The sequence below is a fragment of the Bufo gargarizans genome, chromosome 8 (genome assembly GCF_014858855.1).
Source record: "Bufo gargarizans isolate SCDJY-AF-19 chromosome 8, ASM1485885v1, whole genome shotgun sequence".
In the NCBI taxonomy this organism is placed as follows: Eukaryota; Metazoa; Chordata; class Amphibia; order Anura; family Bufonidae; genus Bufo; species Bufo gargarizans.
This window is the reverse complement of record NC_058087.1, coordinates 57466740-57488812: the sequence shown is the minus strand read 5'-3', so window position 1 is coordinate 57488812 and position 22073 is coordinate 57466740. Positions and strand designations below refer to the sequence as shown.

The 22073-nt window shown below is 43.8% G+C and overlaps 1 protein-coding gene across 1 annotated transcript in view; it reads right to left on the bottom strand.

The window, feature by feature from the left end:
* The window catches only part of FMNL2 (formin like 2), a 215121-nt gene that overhangs the window by 89618 nt on the left and 103430 nt on the right, over window positions 1–22073 (bottom strand). The window contains 2 exon segments of the mRNA XM_044302780.1: window positions 895–975; window positions 15403–15486. Of these exon segments, the coding sequence (XP_044158715.1) occupies window positions 895–975; window positions 15403–15486 (165 nt within the window).

Below are 22073 nucleotides of genomic sequence, written 5' to 3'. Positions count from 1 at the left end.
CTACTTTTGGCCATCTTTCTGTGGCCACATCAACCCATTCCCCATGGGCTATATCATTAGGATGGTGCCATTTTGTTACTTGCATTACATATTGTACTGGCTACAACCACATGTTGTCAATATTTATGGAAGGACCTGCCACTCGGGTATATGGTGGGTACCTGAGGACTCTCAACAAATGGGGCTTCACCCTTTGAGTCAAATGCATTAATGATACGCATGAGATAAACTCTACTATAACGCATGTTAACCCTGCTCAAAGTGAATTATTACGATGGGGGTAGGTAAGGAGCCAAAGCCATTTACTGTCCAGAACCCCAGTGGACAGTTTACTCCTACCAAGGTTAACCCCAGGACCGAGCCTATTTTAATGTTGTGGGGGTACTGACAGGTTGATAGGAGGTTAAACTGTCAGGATCAGCGTTATCTCCAATCCCGGCAGTAGCCACGGGAGTAGGACTGCGTATTACAGCACCCATGGGCACATTGGGCAGTACCCACAAGATCACCCTTACAATATAAAGAGAAAATATTAAAATAATACGGTAATAAACACTAGACTGGATTGTTCAGATCGAAATGATGGCAATCTGATCCACCGTGCTCTCCGCTTTCAGACATCAGCCCAGGATATGAGCACATCTGGCTTGTCTGGATAGTAATGGTTACATTTACTACTCAGTAAAGTTGCTATAAAATATATATATATTATTTTTTTTTCCACCACTTTTTTCTTTTCCATACACATAAGGGGCCTCTTGTTGGCTCTGTAATATTTCTTAATGTTCTGCATTTTCTTGCAAGAACTTTCCGTTATACATCCCCCCTCTCCGTTTCTCTCGAGTATGATGTATGAGCAGTCATAGAGCATCTGAAGGATTTCACGTCTCCTACCTTTCTTGTTACTGCTGGATCTAGATACCCTTTCAGCTTCTGAATGTAGGTGTGAGGAGGGTTCTTCACTTGAAATCTTTCCTAGAAGAAAACAAAAAGTTCAAAATATTGTAATTTTTCTGATCAAAGAAAGGTAAAGATCACCATGGACCCTGCACGACCAGATAAAACGCCGGTCTGTAGAGACAACAGGAATAGAATATGGCCTCCGAATGTTCCTCTTCGAAAGCCACATTAACCAGCCTTGATCACCTGCAATACATCTAAATCAAAAGCAGTAGGAGCTCCTGAAGAGATCAGTTGACATTGAGTGCCAGAGGACTGTGTGCAAATACAAATTTCCTTCCCTGTAACCCGGACCTTCCATTCCTTAACCTCTGAAATGTTTTCTTAATGTGCTGCACAATACGATCTCCAGTTGTCACAAGATTTCCTACAAGTGATATTCCATTTGAATCTCTGGCTTTAACTTAAAAATGTATGTTGCTTTTGCAGCAGCTAATTGACATTGATTAACATCTTTCTACATTGTGCTGCACAAAACTGTGCTCGAACGTGAAGCTGGATTCATAAGGCCCCTTTCACACCAGCGTTTTTACTGGATCCGGCAGGGCACAGCAAAAACGCTTCCGTTACTGATAATACAACCGTCTGCATCCGTTATGAACGGATCCGGTTGTATTATCTTTAACATTGCCAAGACGAATCAGTCATGAACTCAGTTGAAAGTCAATGGGGGACGAATCCGTTTTCTATTGTGTCAGATGGTGTCACAGTTAAACTGATCCGTCCCCATTGACTTGCATTGTGGGTTATGGCGGATCTGTTTTGCTCCACATCCCGGGATGGAAAGAAAACCGCAGCATGCTGCGGTTTGCTCTCCGGTACGGGAACGCAACCAAACGGAACGGAATGCATTTTGGAGCATTCAGTTCTGTTCAGTTTCGTTTTGTCCCCATTGACAATGAATGGGGACAAAACAGAAGCGTGTTTTTCTGGTATTGAGACCCTATGACGGATCTCAATACCGGAAAACTAAAACGCTAGTGTGAAAGTAGTCTTAGGCCCCTTTCACATGTTAGTGAATTGCGTATGTGTGCTGTCCGTGGTATTCAAGCACCTCTCACGTATCTATTCACTTTAGGGTCGTCCGCAAAATGGGTCCGCATCCGTTCCGCAATTTTGCGGAACAGGTGCGGGCCCATTCATTTTCAATGGGGCCGGAATGTGCTGTCCGGATCCGCACTTCCGTTTCGCAAAAGAATAAAACATGTCCTAGTCTTGTCCGCAATTGTGGACAAGAAAAGGCATTTTCTATGAGAGTGTCGGAGATGTGCGGTCGGCGATGTGCGGAACGCACATTGCCAGTATCTGTGTTTTGCGGATTCGGGCCCTTATTGAATGGACCCTTATTGTGTGTATTCACACATCAGTGGTTTTCCACTGACCATGGATCCGTGGTGACATCCTGGAAGTATGCATCTATGGGTATGGATCCCTCACACATATTACTATCGATCGGTGCATGAAAACCATGGACCTATCACGGACATCATCCATTTTTAGTCAGTGGCTTTCCCAGATCATTGCTAGGAGATGCTCTGGAAACCAATTTTCAGCCTAGCAGTGTACGTGGAATACAGTTTACACATGGAGGGCAAAGAACAGACACACTGACCAAACACGGATTCATCATGGACATCTTCACGAATGAACCACTGACCATCTTGTTACAGATGTCTGTCAACAAGGGCACGGACTCGTGAAAGATGCCCAAAACTGAGTAGAATTACATTAAAAAATTGGGCTTTTGCAGCTACTGATTGGCATTGATTAACCTAGTTGCCACCTCTGAACCTTCTGCAGATCATCTTTCTCAATGTGATTGAGACAGAGCCATATTACATTTGTATCTTGGACTTTTACCCTAAAATGTATCCTGGAAAAGTGCTGAAGCCCTTCCAAATGATGTCTCACTTTGGTGGTCAACCCGTCCATGACTATATGCGTGCTCCCATCTCCCTGTCTCTATTGCGCATGCTCCTGAATCCAAGGACCAGGCATGTAGAAATTTCACGGTTTCACTGTCTTCCCATCCACTGTGCATCCAGGACAATACATAGGCGCATGAGCAGTATTATATTTGTATATATATATATATATATATATATATATATATATATATTGAGTCTACTGCGCATGCGCCAATATAGTATCATGGATGGGAGACAGGGGGTAAGTTTCTATACTACATATGCCCTAGTCTTTGGGACCAGAGCATGCACAATAGAGACAAAGGAATAGGATCAGGCATACAGCCATGGGAAAGTTGGTCAGAAGACAACGACCCCCCCCCACCCCACGGTGTGACAACACAGCAGCACTTGTCCAGGGGATATCTGACTGTGTTTATGTTCAGAGCAGCAAGTAGAGAACACCAAAGTGCACAAGAATTGAAAGCTGGAAAACATACGGGTATTTACATCACTACAATATATGTTGAATGCAATAGATTTACAGGAAAGTGGACAACCCCTTTAAATTTCAGTAGCCATGACTGTGCTGGGTCAACTCCAGGAGCTACCTATCTGATAAGCCTACATTGCTGGACGCCTGATTCATGATTCACAATTCGTAATTACTATTCTTTGGGCATTACTCATCTTCGAACACCAAAGATAATTCCAAAGCGACGGCCAACAATGCCCCTTGCCAAAACCTGTTGCAATAGGCAGCAAGCCTGGGCTTAGAAAAATAACTTTCCACGTCCTGTATCCTCTGTGAATGAGCCGTGTGATTGTCAGAGACGGATTTCCTCAATGAACTCAAGATATCATAAAGCTGTTATTGTTAGCCTCCTGCCCAAACGCCAAAGAGGGTATAAATAAAAGTATGGAGAGAAAGCAGAACTTCTACACTGCAAATACAATAGGAAATGGGGTTGTCCCCTTTCTCTTTTTCTTAGAAGGGCACCCTGGGAGGTGAAAATGTACTGTGTGGAGGGGACGCTGCAACAAGTGTCGATGTAGAGCCCCCACTGTTCGCTTAGGTATCAATGAACCGCTCATGTAAGGCATGAACTTTTTGAGTCCTCCAGTGTGAGAGCTACTTTTTGAAGCCAATCTCCACTCTGAACGATGGTCCTAAATGGGGGACCATTGTTAAAGAGGTCGTCCCATTAAGTCAGTGTATCCCCTTTCCACAGGATAGGGGGATAAGTGTCTGATTGGCAGGGGCCCCACCACCACTGTGACCCCTGTCAATCATGATTAAGGGGCCCATGCTCCCCTGTTTGAATGATGAGGTGATCTCTCATGTGCACTGCCAATCCATTCATCTGTATGGGGCTGCCGAAAATAGCCAAGCACTTGTACTCAGCTATCTCCGGAATGGAGCATCAGACACGCATGCGCAGGGCATGGGCCCCTGGTCTCGTGATAGGCAGGGTCCGAACGGTCAGATCCCCACCAATCAGACACTTATCTCCTACTCTGTGAAATTCCCAAGTTGAAAAGATCCACAGAATCCGCCATTCTTCTCGTTCATTTTAGCTTTCTCAGTTCTTAGTTAGAGAAATTTAAAAAGACAATTAGAACAATAAATCAGCTTTTTCTTTCAAGAAACAGTGCCACTCCCGTCCACAGGTTGCGTCTGGTATTGCAGATCGGCCCTATTTATTTGCATGGAGCTGAACTGGCAGGCACATCCTAAGGACGAGTGGTGCTGTTTTTGGACGAAAGGAGGTTATTTTAAATATCAAATTGTGTGCTACTTTTGGCTTTCCGGCTGTTGCAAAACTACAACTCCCAGCCTGTTGGCAGTTGTAGTTTCACAGCAGCTGGAGAGCGCTGACTGGTCTGCTTAATTTACAGGTACAGGGTTGCATCAGACGTCTTATTACACAATCTCCGTCTGATTTTCTTTCCTTTGGCAATCTATGTGAGCATCTAAAGGATGCGTCTACGCTAAAGGCCAACTTGTCACTTTAGAGGTCGGAGATTTCCACAGACGTCTACATCACAATTAAGAAAGGAAAGCTGGATAATCTCGGAAAAATGTCTACTCGTACATCTTGCCATGTCATATCACATGATGGAATGGCTTCACCACTGCCTGCCGGGGGAATCTGAGGTCTGGTCCAGTTGCTCTGAGGTCTGTTGAGGGTGTGCTCATAGAAGTGACCGTGGTGACGTATGGATCTGGATACTGTGCCCAGAGAAATGTATGGGGCCTACACTGTACGCCTGTTCAAACAGAGGCATAAAGTTTTTTCCCGATTTAATCCAAAAAATTATCCTGTTTCATCATGTTCCATATTAAGAAGGAATTTCCTAGAGGTGAATGCAGCACCTAAAAGAGGCACGGTCCAGCAGCACATGGAGTGCATACGGCTTTGTAGTATACAAAGGTCAGTCAAAAATTATCCGTGGTAAGAAATAGTGCACCCCAATGGGAGTCAAGATTTGCAGTTAACCAGAGTGCTTCTTTACTGGAGGAAATCAAGTGCAAAACCATACAGGCAGTGCACTGAGTTGACTTCTCCAGTCTCTTCCCAGGCAGAAGGTTGCTTGTTGCAGAAAGGCCTGAGCTAGCTGTCTCTCTCAGAAGGCTGGTAGCTTGGCCACAGGCTGGTGGCCCAGGGTCTGTGTCTCAGCATCCTCATCTCAGTGTCTTCTTCTGGTAATTCATGCAATCTGGCAGAGTCTGTCCTACTAAACACCGATCTCTATCTGCACACAACTAGGGGCTCTGACTACTCTCTTTTTATACAGTTGCTAGCTAAACTGGAACCTATTAGTGAAAGGGGTGGAATGGAGAATCACAGCCTAAATGCAAACATTGTTAAAACTTATGTCTGTCATAGACTTGTATAAAGTTTCAGTGCAAGTCTACGGGAATGATGTGTTTTTTTACAGACATAAAAAAGTCTTCAGACATAAACAACAGAGCTAAACCCGACAGTTGTGTCTGTTTTTCCCCTCCAAAACTTTGCATAAGTAGAAAGTTCCAAAGTCTCTCAGTATTAGCTGGCAGTGGATTAACCCTTTCCATAGTGCAGTGCAAATATAGTGCATTTACAGTGCAAATAAACAGTATATATTACAATAGACATATAAAATGCAGTTCAATAATATCAAATAGTATAAGTGCACACAACAGCATAACTTACAGTACAAGTTAACCCTTCAAAGTGCACTAAAGTACTGAGTCCATGGCTTTGCATAGTAGCAATATGGGCAAATGTCGACAAACATCTATAGTCCAAAGTACCCTTGCTCTAGGGCACTAAGGTCACAGCCAGTGGTGAGGTCATGTTAGGAGTTGTACTATATACAGTCATGGCCAAAAGTTTTGAGAATTACATAAATATTGGAAGTTGGAAAAGTTGCTGCTTAAGTTTTTATAATAGCAATTTGCATATACTCCAGAATGTTATAAAAGAGTGATCAGATGAATTGCATAGTCCTTCTTTGCCATGAAAATTAACTTAATCCCCAAAAAAACTTTCCACTTAATTTCATTGCTGTCATTAAAAGACCTGCTGAGACCATTTCAGTAATCGTCTTGTTAACTCAGGTGAGAATGTTGACGAGCACAAGGCTGGAGATCATTATGTCAGGCTGATTGGGTTAAAATGGCAGACTTGACCTGTTAAAAGGAGGGTTATGCTTGAAACCATTGTTCTTCCATTGTTAACCATGGTGACCTGCAAAGAAATGCGTGCAGCCATCATTGCGTTGCATAAAAATGGCTTCACAGGCAAGGATATTGTGGCTACTAAGATTGCACCTCAATCAACAATTTATAGGATCATCAAGAACTTCAAGGAAAGAGGTTAAATTCTTGTTAAGGCGGCTTCAGGGTGTCCAAGAAAGTCCAGCAAGCGCCAGGATCGTGTCCTAAAGAGGATTTAGCTGCGGGATCAGAGTGCCACCAGTGCAGAGCTTGCTCAGGAATGGCAGCAGGCAGGTGTGAGCGCATCTGCACGCACAGTGAGGCGAAGACTTTTGGAAGATGGCCCGGTGTCAAGAAGGGCAGCAAAGAAACCACTTCTCTCCAAAAAAAACATCAGGGACAGATTGATCTTCTGCAGAAAATATGGTGAATGGACTGCTGAGGACTGGGGCAAAGTCATATTCTCCGATGAAGTCTCTTTCCGATTGTTTGGGGCATCAGGAAAAAGGGGAGGGCTACCATCAGTCCTGTGTCATCCAAGGGAGTGGGCTCACTCACAATTTTGCCCCAAAACACATCCATGAATAAAGAATGGTACCAAAACACCCTCCAACAGCAACTTCTTCCAACAATCCAACTACAGTTTGGTGAAGAACAATGCATTTTCCAGCAGGATGGAGCACCGTGCCATAAGGCAAAAGTGATAACTAAGTGGCTCGGAGACCAAAACGTTGACATTTTGGGTCCATGGCCTGGAAACTACCCAGATCTTAATCCCATTGAGAACTTGTGGTTAATCCTCAAGAGGCAGGTGGACAAACAAAAACCCACTAATTCTGACAAACTCCAAGAAGTGATTATGAAAGAATGGGTTGCTATCAGTCAGGAATTGGCCCAGAAGTTGATTGAGAGCATGCCCAGTCGAATTGCAGAGGTCTTGAAAAAGAAGGGCCAACACTGCAAATACTGACTCTTTGCATAAATGTCATGTAATTGTCGATTAAAAGCCTTTGAAACGTATGAAGTGCGAGTAATTATATTTCACTACATCACAGAAACAACTGAAACAAAGATCTAAAAGCAGTTTAGCAGTAAACGTTGTGAAAACTAATATTTGTGTCATTCTCAAAACTTTTGGCCACGACTGTACAGTGTATGTATAAAGTACTTATTGAATCATTATGATCACCTCCAGTGGTAAGGTCATGATGGGAGTTGTAGTATACAATGTGTGTATAGAGTACTCTTAGAATCATTATGATCAGGTTATGTTGAGAGGTGTATACTGTATGACGTTATTTAATTTTGTGGGGTCGGCACCACGTCTGCACATAACGTTCAGAAACCCTGGTAAGAACAGTGTAGCCATTATCATTTCCTACCAGATTATTGCAGTAGTACATAGGATCGGGTGGAGACTAGGTGTCCTCTTACTAATCCTCACAACTATTCGTAAACTAACACCAAAGATCCACTTTACATCATGATAAAGAAAATCGTCCAATTCCTTCATAAATACAATAACTTGGAGACAAATACTCAGACCTTCTGTTTATCGGATCGCCCGTCCGCTAATAAATCACTCGCTCTCGCTCAGTCCAGCTAAGACCACCTATGAGATGAGGACAAGGAAAACACTATTCTGTCCAACTGCCTAGAACTTGGCCTTAGCCAGATGCCTATAATCTTTGCTTTAGATTTATGCGTCTGTCTGTAAATCTGATAAATGAGTTACTCAAGACCAGAACCAAAATATAATCAATTTACCGCTGCCAAATTGGATTTGTCAATTTGCCAACAAGGCTCGCCAGGCCACATTTGTAAAATAACAGGATATTATAGTCAAGGTAATATTATATCTCAACAACCAGAGATTAGGGATACATAATAGAGTCTACCTGCTTCAATACACTAGAGCTGTGGGCCCAAAAAACAAACATCGGATTAGACTGGATTACGAAAGGGGATATTTGCTTTCTGATGGTACACTTAGGGTTAAATCAGTTGGGTGATACAGCACTAACATGACAGCCTTTCAAATGACTTGGTTGCATCCATGGATTGCTCAGGTCTGTCAGCAGCTCATAGGGGTGGGTGTTGAGGGTCTTCATGGGATAAACCTCTTTAAAGATGGTATTCCCATTTAGTCATATTCCCAGGATTGGCCATATCGCAGCTCAGTCCAATTTCCTTCAATGGAGCCATGCGGCAATATCAGATAAAACCCATAGGTGTGTTTCTCGAAGACAGCAGCCATGTTCTTCTAACCCTGGACAAGCCCCTTTAAGGCTGAAGAATAAATAATGCTTTAGACGCTGCTCCCTGGTCTAGTTCATGCCAAACTTTTGAACACTGGCTTCCGGGAGGAAGTAGAATCTGATGCCCTTCGGGTACAGACACACACCCCTTTACATGTGGGTCATGCCTATTTTGTGACACATCATCTGCCATTTCCTGACCCCCCCCTCCCCCCTTCCAGAGCACGTCTAATTTTTTGAGACAGTTCCTGCAAATTCAGGCTGTCCTATGCAAAAAACAGTTTGGGCTTATGTAAGCCCCACTAATAAATAACCAGTGTTTGGGGTGTTCTCATGGAAGGGGCCTATTTGTCCCGAATTTACCAACTGTAAAGTTAAGCATGTTTCGGCCTCCGTGCCACATGCAAAATTTTACTAATCCAAAAGGTGTCCTATTAGAGGGCATGATTATGGTGACGCATCAGCGACTTCTCTCATAAAATGAAGAGGGTGGAGTAATGTCTTGAGGTAGTATTAAATATAACAATAAACAATAACTGATAAACTGTCCAAATAAAACCCAACAGTTCTATACATGCTGCCAGACCAAACTAATAGATAACAAACAGATTGTTGGCATAGCAACCAACCAGATGTTTACATTCATTCCTGTTCTAAACGGTGCTAAAATGAAGGAAACTAGAATCTGATTGGCTCCTTGGGGCCACAACATTCATGTTCACAAATATTCCTCTCCAGGCATTTCTTAGGTTCATTTCCAAGACTGGAAAAGATTTGGGTGTTAGGTCATTCAGGGACACGGAGAAGAAAAGAGATTGTTAGAGATTAATGTCACGGAAAGGGAAAGAGCGGTTCATTTCATTCGGTCACACTGACTGTATCCCATGGCTGAGATCGCTAATGAGGCAGAGGTCACGTAGGGAAGGGACGGGTGCAACGAAAGACCCACACACTGCACCCCCAGTGCGGCATAATCCGCTGCCAACTCTTTTCCCATCTCATCGTCGTGGCAAATATATGTCTATGCACTATTAATTACTATGGTATCGCCCTTCAGCTCCATGAATCAGCTTTCCAATGACACGACGTGGAAATTAAAGATGTATAAAACGAATTACGGAAAATGATGGCGTCCAGCAGCGAGAGGTTAACGGATTTAGTCATGTTTTACATAAATATGTCATTGCCATCCATAACGGCTTCTCATTTTTATGCCATTTCTCGGTCAAGAGTTACGCAGATGACAGGTGACTATTCCATCTAACCGTCATATCTGTCTCCGTAAAAGTTGGATGAAAATATGCTTTTTATAACTCTTGAAGGAAAAGTCTGTTCAGACTAGTAGGGCTTGTTCAGTTGGAGAACTACACACTGCCGTTCATGGAAGCCTGGTTCTCAGGCTTCTGCCCAATGGTAGTTGGTGTGTCCATGATGTTAAGTGTTTGGATGGGGGCAAGGCAGGGGGCGTGCAGAGTGCAATGGCCAGCGTCTGGGTGGAGGAGTCAGAAAACCGGGCCAGAAATGTTTTTCTTTACTCATTATGGCACTCTGCGTAAACTATCTTGCTGAGGTCTGGGTCAATAGAATCTATGGAGGGCAATAGTACTCTTGCAATAATGCCTGTAGTCTCCACTGCAGGATAAAGGGTTTTGAAAGCACCTCTGGCCAGGACGTATCCAGGTGTGAGGGATGTCTTAATGGTGTCTCTCACTGCAGCAAAGTCTGAATGGCTATAGTAGCAGGTTACCTTGTTGACTACTATGCTTGGCCAAGCAGATTCCAAGTTCTTCTTTATCTTCCTTCTCTTTATGTAGATATTGCAGAGATCTGTTAGTTTCAGAAGCTGTCTAGGCCTGAGAAGAGGGAGCACATGGACTTTGCCTCTTCTCTTTCCCAACTCTCCCTAGAACAACTATCAACTAGGAGCCAGCCACCACCTAGCTTCCTACAAGGGCTGAGCCAGGATTCTTTACCCTGTTGCAATACATAACATAGTATTACATACTAATACATAACAATACAGTACAGTAGATAACAAAAACATTGCAGATACCTCCTGCTCTGGAGTACTGCATCTACCCTAACCATAAAGCTCTTCTTGCATTTCATCTCGGCATATACTACTTGGATATAAAAGTGCAGTCAAACCCTTGTGCTTCTGCTAATCCACAAGTCATTTGCATTTTGTGCCGCTCTATGGGAAAAGACTCCAGCAGGCGGATCTGCTCCAGAAATGTCAACTAACAGCAAGTGATGACTTTGCAATTTAGGATTTGTAAATCCCTTGCTACATTAATTGTCTAATTTATGGCAAAAAAATATGCATTTTATTCCGAGAGGGCAAGAAATGAGTAAAAAAGAAAAAGAAAAGCTAAGGAAGAAGAAAAGTAGCTCTTCAGTCTCCGCCGGCCTGTGATTGAAATGTAGCATGACGCAATCTGTGCTATCCAAATCCTTTGAAGTGGCGGCCTAAAATTCCCCAGCCTCAGTGATGGAAGAATGATGATTACAGCAACCGCTGCTCTTCTAGAGTTGTATTCCGCTACTAATGGCCTCTAGAGGTAAGGGGAGGGGGGGGGGGGGGCATCATTCTACTCTGGGCAAAAATTGTTATGGGAAAAACTGGTACATTACATAATCCTACACCAGAAACTCAATCTAGACAAGCTGTAATGTGACTTGAGTAATTGCAGGAGGAGATTAGCTTTTTAAAACATCTGTCGATCACCTGAGATAAGAGGTGTATATGCAGACTACGTGGAAACAGGTGAAGAGCGTACGCAGGCATGGGATTCAGCCAGTTCCCTCAGGTTCTCCAGATCCGGTTTGTTAAAATTACAGCAGCAGCTGGAGATGAGCGCTTCCATTCCATTCAGCTCCTTAGGCTTTTTAAAAGTTGGGTGGTATGTGTGTAGTGTATATATGGTGTATTTATGTATGTGTACCATGTATATGGGGTATTTGCGTGTGTTGCATATATATGGTGTATGTATATGTAAACATGTGTCGTGACGTCGCTTGTCCCACCCCTGAGTGTCCTGGCACCATGGAGCTCTACTGTACAGTTCTGGCACTGGCAGCTGTTCTGCCACCTCCAAACCTAAACGGATCACCCACTCAGAAGTCAGTTTGAGGCATGCCTGGATTGGGATGTCCCCGCATTCTCTGACGGCAGATATTGTGAGAAATAAAACTCCGGCTGTTGAATTTCAACAAGCCCGATCTTTTTATTCTCATAGGAGTTGTCTACAGAGGTATCTGGCAGCAGCTTAAAGGAGTTTTCTGATCTCAGACAATGGGGCCATATGGCCAGGATATGCTCCCATTGTCTTATAGGTGTGGGTCCGACCGCTGGGACCCGCACCTATATCGAGAACGGAGCGCCGAAAGTGAAGGAGAGTGCACTGCGCATGCGCAGCTGCCCTCTATTCATTTCTATGGGGCCGCTGAAAATAGCCGAGCGCCGGCTCGGCCATTGCCATCTGCCCCATAGAAATGAATGGGAGCATGGGCCGCTCATGTGCGCCACGCTCCCATTCACTTCTATGGGGGAGGCGGGGATTAGCGCTCCCCGCTCTGTTCTCGATATAGGTGCGGGTCCCAGCGGTGGGACCCGCACCTATCAGACAATGGGGGCATGTCCTAGCGATATGCCCGCATTGTCTAAGATGGGAATGCCCCTTTAATATCAGAGCACATTACAGGGGGACATATAAGAGGATGGGACTACAAATCCCAGCATGTCCAAGCCGTTATTATGTAATATCAGAGTACATTCACTTCTATGGGGGAGGCAGGGATTAGCGCTTGGTGGTAGACGGACCCCTCCTCCAGCCACAGTGCTCCCCGCTCCATTCTCGATATAGGTGCAAGTCCCAGTGGTGGGACCCGCACCTATCAGACAATGGGGGCATATACTAGCGATATGCCCCCATTGTCTAAGGTGGTAATACCCCCTTTAGGCAAATTTCTGAGGTTTTGGTCAACCATTTAACGTGTGGGGCCTTCTGGGGAAAAGAAGAGCTGGGTTTCAAGTGCCTGATCTTTTTGTTATCAGAAGATGAGCAGTTCTGTCTGGAATTGGCTCTGCCATTGCTCCCGACACCCCCTAACAGCTACGTCAGAGCGTCCTAGATGGCAGACAATTAATCGAAACGACCATCCTGCTTCTATCAGTTCAATCATGTATCCCCACTCAAAGCCTCTCAACTGAGCAAAATACCTTTGAGCGCGCCGTAGAGGCATGTCTAGCAGTCAACGACCTCTTACCAGGAGGTACACTACCCAAAAGTAAACTCTGAGAGCACTTTTCCATCCTCTTGTAGCAAGACACAGTGTCTGATCAGACCACACCTGTAATCATTTACATATCTTCTGTCTTTTGCAGTAATCTAAAATGTCTATCTGGGTGTATTTTTTTAGTTTTATTGAGTGTATATACAGTATAATTGGGCAATGCTTCATTGCATTACATTTATGGCACAGACCATTCTGCTCTACAAAAAAAAAATTCATAGGTTCTAAATTAATGAGTTATTCAAAAGTATTTCTCAATCAAACTCAAGAAATGATGAAATGTATGAAATGTATACAAATCCGGTACATTCCTGTCAACACATAGTAAATAGCCCAGGGTTTTACTTATCTATATATAGGACCGTGCATCCCTCCTATTGTCCCTGATGTCTGACGTCGTTCTCTGGTTCATAGTTGTATGCTGCATTATACAAGATTTTCCTCAAAGATATGATAAAAGTACATAGGGGCAGATTTAAGCAGAATTGTCTTTGTTGTCCATAGCAACCAATTATAGTGAAGCTTTCATTTTTCTAGTGCAGAAAACAAAAAGAGCTGTGCTGATTGGTTGCAATGGGCAACAAAGACAATTTTTCTTTTAGATAGTTTCTTGAATGACCCCCAAAATGTTTATATACATTTTTTGTTATGTCTTTACTTAGAGGGTTACTGGTTTAGGGATTATGGATCTTTATTACTTTCATTTTCACTGCACAATGTTTGGAGGGGCATGATCGAGTGACTGTGATCGCACATACCCTCCCTCCTCTCGTACACCGTATGTAATATTCATATACATCTTTAGTTAGTTTTTACTTGGATGTTTACTGGTCTAGGGATTGGGGATCTTTATTACTTTAATTTTCACTTTACAATGTTTGGAGGGGCATGATCGAGTGAATGTGATAGCTTGTACCCTCTCTATTTTGTCAGCAGTACATCCCCGGTTTGCTCGGGGCAGGTGCTATAGGCAAATGATCATGTGTTCGATCGGATAAAAGATGAGATCAGCCAAGATGTAAAAGATCTTGTAGACTAGCCATACACATTAGGTGCAACTTCTACAGAGAACAAAAGTATCGGGCATGTTAAAATCCACACTCCCTATCTATCTCTTTGATATCTGCTGTGGGGCGGCCCCAATACATGTTAAATGATTAACTGACCCCACCAAAATTGGTGGGCTCGGTCAACCTACCGTCCAATGTGTGTTGCCAACATAAACCAGTCTATAAGACACCCTGAAACCTCCCCAGCTGCCAATGGGTTCCATTTGTAAACACTGGGAAACTGGCTTCCGAGTCCATAGCTCCCAAGATGGTGGCCGTCATGTGATTAACATGACTACCTCCCTGGCTGTGTCCTCATGTATGATGGGCTTTCTGTACCTGTACATGCGCTGAACACTTCCGGCACTGACACCGCAACCAGTCATGGGTAGATCATGTGACCACTGCTGTCTTAAGAACTACATACATGACGGCTGCCATGGACAGTGGCAGGGGAGGGGGTTCACCGTGTATGCTACCTTGAGGTATGACCTGTTGTAGACTCTCATATGCCATGTGTTCTATGCTATTTCCGAAATTTCATTAGAAAGTACACAGATAGCCCATTTAGTCACCATGCAATGCTTCATCTCCCCTGTGGTTGTGCTGCAGGGAAATTACACACTTGTTGCTCGATTGCTCTGTAAATTACAGCAGATCGCTGGAGCACCCAGTAGCGGATCTTCCATGGGACCAAAAAGGACTGTAAAAAGAGACAGCAGGTACTGTAGCTACCAGTCCAGTGCTGACCATAAGGGTACATGCACACGTTCAGGATTCATGTGCGGAGAATCCGCACTGAAATCCGCAGGTGTTCGCAGGCAAATCTGTGCGGATTCGGTGCGGATTTTCCGCATGCGGATTTCACGAAGTGAATGAAGAAAATCCGGTCAGGAAAAATAAAATTAATTGACATGTCGCGGATTTTAAAATCCGCACCGCAGGTCAAAATCCGCGCAGAAAAAATCTGCATCGTGTGCATTGAGAATTTCAAATTCTCATAGAATACAATGTACATGACCTACGGTGCGGAAAATCCGCACGCAATCCTGATCTTGCATCTCTTGCAGCCTGTTCAATGGGTGCAAGAGATGCCCTCCATGACATCCTCAAGATACTTAAAAATACAAGGATGGCCCAAAGGTAATTTGCCCCATGCCCTGCTTTGGAGTCCATACAAAAAAAAATGAATTAGAGCCGTAAGATGGTTTCTTCATCTCAGCCTTTACCTGATCGCAGATGAGTTCCCACTTTTTCTCGTTGTCGTACTGACGCAGTAATCTGGCTTTATCAGGCGGAAGGTTCATAGCATTCTGTAAGAAAAAAAAACAAGAGTCATTAAGAAGCGAAGCTGAACTCTGGAAGCTGTCGTGTTATGTCTGCCAGTATCAACAAACAGGATTGTCAGACCAGTTCACTGCAACCAGAGGGAAACTGGAAGAGCCATAACATGAACTGGTTTCATACATTGCCTTTTATATTGCAGGAAAATCTGTTATAGAAGTCCAATGCAAAAACCAATGGTCTCTAAGTTTATGGACATACATAACAGGTCTCACATAGGACTATAGATTACCAATTTTCATCCCTCATATGTTTGCATACATTAGGAACTCTGTGTTATATGTATAGGATTCATGCTCTGAATGTATATTCACCCATCATAATTATAAGGGTCAGACTCCCTAGTGGTGAAAGTATCCTTAGCCTTACAAAATAAAGACTCCCCTTACATACTTTGTTTAAGAAAATGTGACAGACAGAATGAATTCTTTAGCTTATTTGTGTACTTTATAGACAAGTCTAGGCTTCGCAGCTTTGAAGCAACTTTCCATTTAAAGAGATTTTTACTTTCTGGGTGCAAATGTACAGAAAACAAAGTCTTTCAAATAAATAAAAAAAAATACCATTATAGCTGCCTGAAGTTTCCACTAGGGGGAGCTTACTGCATACTGATTTACTATTGAGCTCAATGTATAAACAGTCTGCAGTAAGCTCCTCCTAGTATTGGCTCCTGGCGGCCATCATTTTATTATTTAAAGGGGTTATCCAGTCAAAATTTTGTTTTAAAACCCGCCCAGAATGCTATAAAATAATAAAACAGGTAATACCTTACTGATCCCTTTCAGCTCCCATTCTAACACTTCCGAGATCTCCGTCAGTATTGACATGATGGGACCACTGCAGACAATCATTGAGGTCACACTTGGACCAGCAATTGGTTGTTACAGTCAAATGTCCACGTTAACTTGTCGTTGCTGGACCAGAAAGAACTTTCACTGGAGAACCTGGTTAGCATCAGAAGTGGGGTTTTACTAAGCGGCCTTAAAACATTTTGGCTGGACGACCCTTTAAATAATGAAACTACAGCTGCCAATAGCCACCACTAGAGGGAGCTTAGGAGCTTCTTGCATACCATTTATATACTGTACTCCATAATAAAACAGTATGCAGCAAGTTCCCCCCTAGTGATGACTGCAGACAGCTGAAATGCTGTTATTAAAGGGCATCTGTCAGCAGTTTTGTACTTATGACACTGGCTGACCTGTTCCATGTGCACTTGGCAGCTGAAGACATCTGTGTTGGTCCCATGTTCATATGTGCCCGCACTGCTGAGAAAAATTCTGTTTTAATATATGCAAATGAGACTCTAGGAGCAACGGGGGCGTTGCCATTACTCCTAGAGGCTCTGCTCTCTCTGAAACTACCAAGCCCTCTCCACTTTGATTGACAGGGCCAGGTGTGATGACCTTTACACTGCCAGACCCTGTCAATCAGTGGAGAGTGGTCGGCAGTTGGAGAGAGACCTGACCCTCTAGGTGTAACGGCAACGCCCCTGTTGCTCCTAGAGTCTCATTTGCATATATAAAAACTGAATTTTTATCAGCAATGCGGGCACATATGAACATGAACACAGATGCCTTCAGCAGCCAAGTGCACATGTAACAGGTCAGCCAGTGTCATAGGTGCAAAACTGCTGACAGATGCCCTTTAAGGGATTTGGAGCCGTGTATTAACGCATGTTCTATTCACATAGCTGCAGGACAGATTTTCTGAAAAAGAAGGTTTTCTATTCACTGGAAGCAAGCCAAGACCTTTAAAAGATAAGAAACTAAAAAAGCAATGCATATTACAAAGTTGCAGAATGTTTATTCACAAAAACCTTGGACAGATCCGTTGGGTCCAGGGTGAGGTAGTGTTTGGAGCCACACAGTTTACATACAGGATACAGTTCCATTACAACAGAGCGAAATAACTTGGACGTGTGTCACTGAAGTGCGCTTTCTTTCGTGCGTTCTGAGACCTGCCCCGACTCGCCGTTTCCTCCCTTATAAAAGTTACATTTGTTCCCGTAAAATATTTAGTCAGTTTTGTGTTCACTGGTTAAAAAAAAAAAAAAAAAGGGAAAGTTTTGCAAAACTTCACTTCTCCTAATCTGTCAAATTCTATACTCGCCATTTTAATCTCACTGCACAGACGAGGACAGAACTCCGAGCCCAAATAAAATGGCCCAGATAGGGTCAGTGACGCATTCTGGAAAACCTGGGCTTACATTAAACAGAGGCCAAAAAGGAAATGAGGTTTTGGGTCATTATTCATTCTATATTTCTAATGTTACCGTCTGACTCTGTACTATACTGTTTTGCTGGCAATATGTAAGATGGAATGAATATCCCTAACCCTAGGGAAGCGCAAATAGCATGGACTGAGACCATTTATAATATCCTGTATACACAGATGTAGCAGAGCTCAATTTGTCATTTAGTATAATGGAGTATAATGGAGTCGATGTAACTGCGGTCATATGAAGAACCACAGATACCACCTACCGGTAATCATTTTAAAGGGGCTTCCAGAAACCCAATTTATTGCTCATATCTTGTCTGCAGAAGATACTTACAGTCTCAAAATTGCATGGATCTGCCAGTCTGGAACATGGTCACTTGATACTCCTTTGGAAAATCCTTCATCTGCCGACATCACGTCCTGTGCAGGTTTTTGGTCGTGTCTATGGATGTCACCTTTGCAGCCCAGGACGGGGGTGGTTCTGTAGACTGGGCAAGAACTATTTGCCTCCCTGGTGCATGCACAGATGAGACGGATTCAAGAGTTTGGGCAGGCCCCATCCAAAAGCACCTCCTCCATCCTGGGCTGCAGAAATGATGTCCATGTCCATAGACCAGACTGGAAACCTGGTAAAGGACATGACGTTAGTGGATGTAGGATCTTCTGAAGAGGAGCTGGAGGTATACGGGAAACCTTCTTCTGCAGGTGAGATATGAATAGTTAAGGTGGGTTGCTGGGACCCGGAAAACCCTTTTAAATTATAGCACTCACTGAACATATTAAAAGGGGTTGTCTCACCTTGAACATTGGTGGCATATCACCAGGATCCCACCTCTGGCATTGGTAGCATATTCTGGAACGAAGCTCACCAAGAGAACGAGAATGCACCACACATGCGTGGCTGCCCTCAATTCATTTGTATGGAAGTTCTGACAATAGATGAGTGCTGGCTCTGCTATTTTTGGCAGTTTCACAGACGTAAATGGAGCTGTGGCCACTCATGTGCAGTGCTCTCTCCATTTATTTTTATGGGACTTCCTAAAATAGTCTGGGACCTGCACCTATCTGTGCCACCAATATTCGAGGTGAGAGAACCCCTTTAAAGTAACTTTATGTAATTAAATATTTAGCACAGCCACTGAGTTTTTCAATAAAATGTATCTGTATAGCGCCACCTGCTGTTTGTGTCTACTTATTTCTTTGTCCAGCTCACTGAGATGGCCGCACATGCTCAGTTTCATCCTTCAACAGCCTCCTGAGCTGTAATAGGGAGAGAGCTGCAGCAGAATGGACACGCCCCCTGAGCTGCAGCAGGAAAGACACTCCCCTGAGCTGCAGCAGAAAAGACACTCCCCTGAGCTGCATCAGGACACTCCCCTGAGCTGCCAGCTTGATATAAATCTAGCAGAGCAATGAATTGGGAGATCTCCGGATCCATGTGAGGTACAGGGCTGGTTCTATCTTTGTTAGAAAGAGATTGTCATGTACTATATGATGTCTGGTTTTCCTTTTTTACATTAGTCATGGGAGAACCCCTTTAGGACGTAGTAAATAATGTGAATTTGCAACAAATCTGTTACAGACTTTTCTCTGCATAGCAATTTCCAAATCCACAGTTATAATAGTCATTTCACATATATTGTAATGTGTATCATAGATGCAGCTCATGCAACCGCTAGGGGGTCCATGGTGGCTCCTTCTTACTACTATCATAGGAGCGTAGACTTCTCACAAAAAAGCAACTTTCATGTTTCGTTCTGTGAGGGCGTGTGTCCCTATGATAGCACTGAAATGCCAGAAAACAGGGAAGGAAGTATCGTCATGAGGACAGAAGCAGAGAACATGCTTCTCATGGGAGGCCTACAGAAGTCCATCATCTCAGACACCAGAGCCCAGGAGCGACTGCTACCTCTGCACCCCAAATAGCTATGCCCCATTTCATGAGATATGACCCACATCCTTAGGAACAAGACAAGGTTACAAGTAACAGGGCCTGCATGTAGCGGCAAGCGACAACCTCGGCTGATCTCAGGGTTTCTCTTTGGAAACATCTGGCCCTGCACATGCATGAGTAAACCCAACCATTGCCCAGGGACGCTGCCAGCTGAAAACACTATCCAACCAGCTGAGTAACATTTCATCTCTTGTCGCCGCAGCTATCAGGGGATTGGCTGTAATGATAATTTGGCGCTATTTTTAACTGAACTCAACAATGCTTTGCTTCATTTAGTGCGATCTTCACAGATTTGTAAGTAGATGTGCTGCACGCACCTGTCCATGACTGGTGACCTGTGGGAAGGAATCATAGGAAATCCTTTGCATTTAGCATCTACTTTTATTAGAGATTTTGGTGGCAGCATGTATAGTGCGCTGCGTACAGTTTGTAGACATATGTCTGTCTTTTAATCCGGATTTTGGAAAAGCTGGCGGACAACCAGCGTGGTCACCATCACACCTGCCACGAGGGTTGTCACTCACCTTGAGTCCCGTGGGATTTATACAGTGACATGAACGCATGGAATAATGAATCACTTCCTATCCAGACAGATTTACATCCCGGATTTTGGGAGAGCTGAGTGACAACCAATATGGACACTCTCACTGTTCCCACGAGGGTTGTCCACCGGAGGATTCATCTGTACCCCAGTGGGCCAGTCCGAGCCTGGATGTCACCATGCCTACCTTGAGTCCTCCGGGGTTATAGAGTGACATGGAAGTAGGGAATAATAAACCACTTCCATGGATTCCAGATCCTGGGAACGCTAGGTGACAACCAATACTTACACTATCACAGCTCCCACAAGGGAGGTCACCGTACTTACCTTGAGTCCTGTGGGGATATACAGCAACACAGAAGAAGGAAAATACTACATCATTTCATATGTATCTAGACACGCCTGCCGTTCAGGATTGTGGGAAAGCTTGGTCCATGACCCCTGTGAAAACTGTGAAGGTGGTCATATAGATTGTGACCTAGCTTTCCCAGAACCTTGAATAGCAAATCTATCTAGGTATTCAGGAATTCATTATTTCCTGCTCCCGTATCACTGTATAACCTTACAGGCAGTGGCATAGCTAGAAATGACTGGGCCCCACAGCAAATTTTTGAATGGGGCTCCATCCCTCAGTAATTTTTTCGCAACCCCTTCCTTTCATGCCGCCCCCATTCCTGTGGCTAGTAAAGATCGCTCTCTCAGACCAGGCCGGCAGCTGTTCCATCCGTTTCCTACACTGTCTATACTGTCACTGTATATCATTTCATTGTGTAATACTGTTGAGGGGCCCTGACAAAATCTTTTAGTCCTCCTTCTCCTGGATGGGCCCCTTCTGGGTCAGGGCCCCAAAGCAGCCGCTTCCCCTGCTTCCCCTATAGCCATGCCCCTGCTTACAGGTAAGCATGGTGACAACCGCTGTGGGAGCTGTAATGCTGGTCATGTGGGTTGTCACCCAGCTTTCCAGTACCTTGAATGGCAAATCTGTATATTCAGGAACTCACTATTTCCTGCTTCCATGTCACTACATAACCTTATAGGTAAGGGTGGGTTCCCACTAGCGTTACGACATGTTGTTACATAGTTAATACGGTTGAAAAAAGTCCATCAAGTTGAACCAAGGGGACAGGACTGGACTTTGTTTCCCTCCTGCATAAAGGGAAACCAGACTGATCTGTTATGCTTGCCCATAGACTTCTATTAGGACGGAGCAAAACGGAATGCCTCTTAAAGGCTTCCGTTTTGCATTCCGTCTGGCCATTCCGTTATATACCGTTATGAACGGAACCTACATAGCCGAAATGGCATAACGGTAATGCAAACCCACCCTAAGCATGGTGACAACCATTGTGGGAACTGGAAAGGTGGCCATATTGGTTGTCACCTAGTTTAACCACCATCCTAAATGGCAAATCTGTCTAGATAGGACGCATGGTTATTGATTAATTTAATTATGTATTGGGTATTTATTTATTAATTTAATTATCTGTGTATTTATTTATTTATTTGTGTGTATTTATTTCTGCATTTATTTATTTTTTCTGTATGTGTTTATTTAGATGTTTATTTATTGATTGATTTATCCTGCTTCGATATCACAGTATAACCCCAGAAGATATATGGAAAATAGGGTGACAACCCCAGTGGGAGCTGTAATGCCGGTCATATAGGTTGTCACCCAGCTTTCCCAGAATCAAAAAAAGTGGCGGCTATCATTTGGTTTCTTAAGAAAGCTGGCTGACAGTAATGTCTGGCATTACCACCGTAACTACCGTGAAGCTACGTTTTCGGATGCATACATTGAATGTTTCTATGGAGCGGACATATACCTGATTGGATTG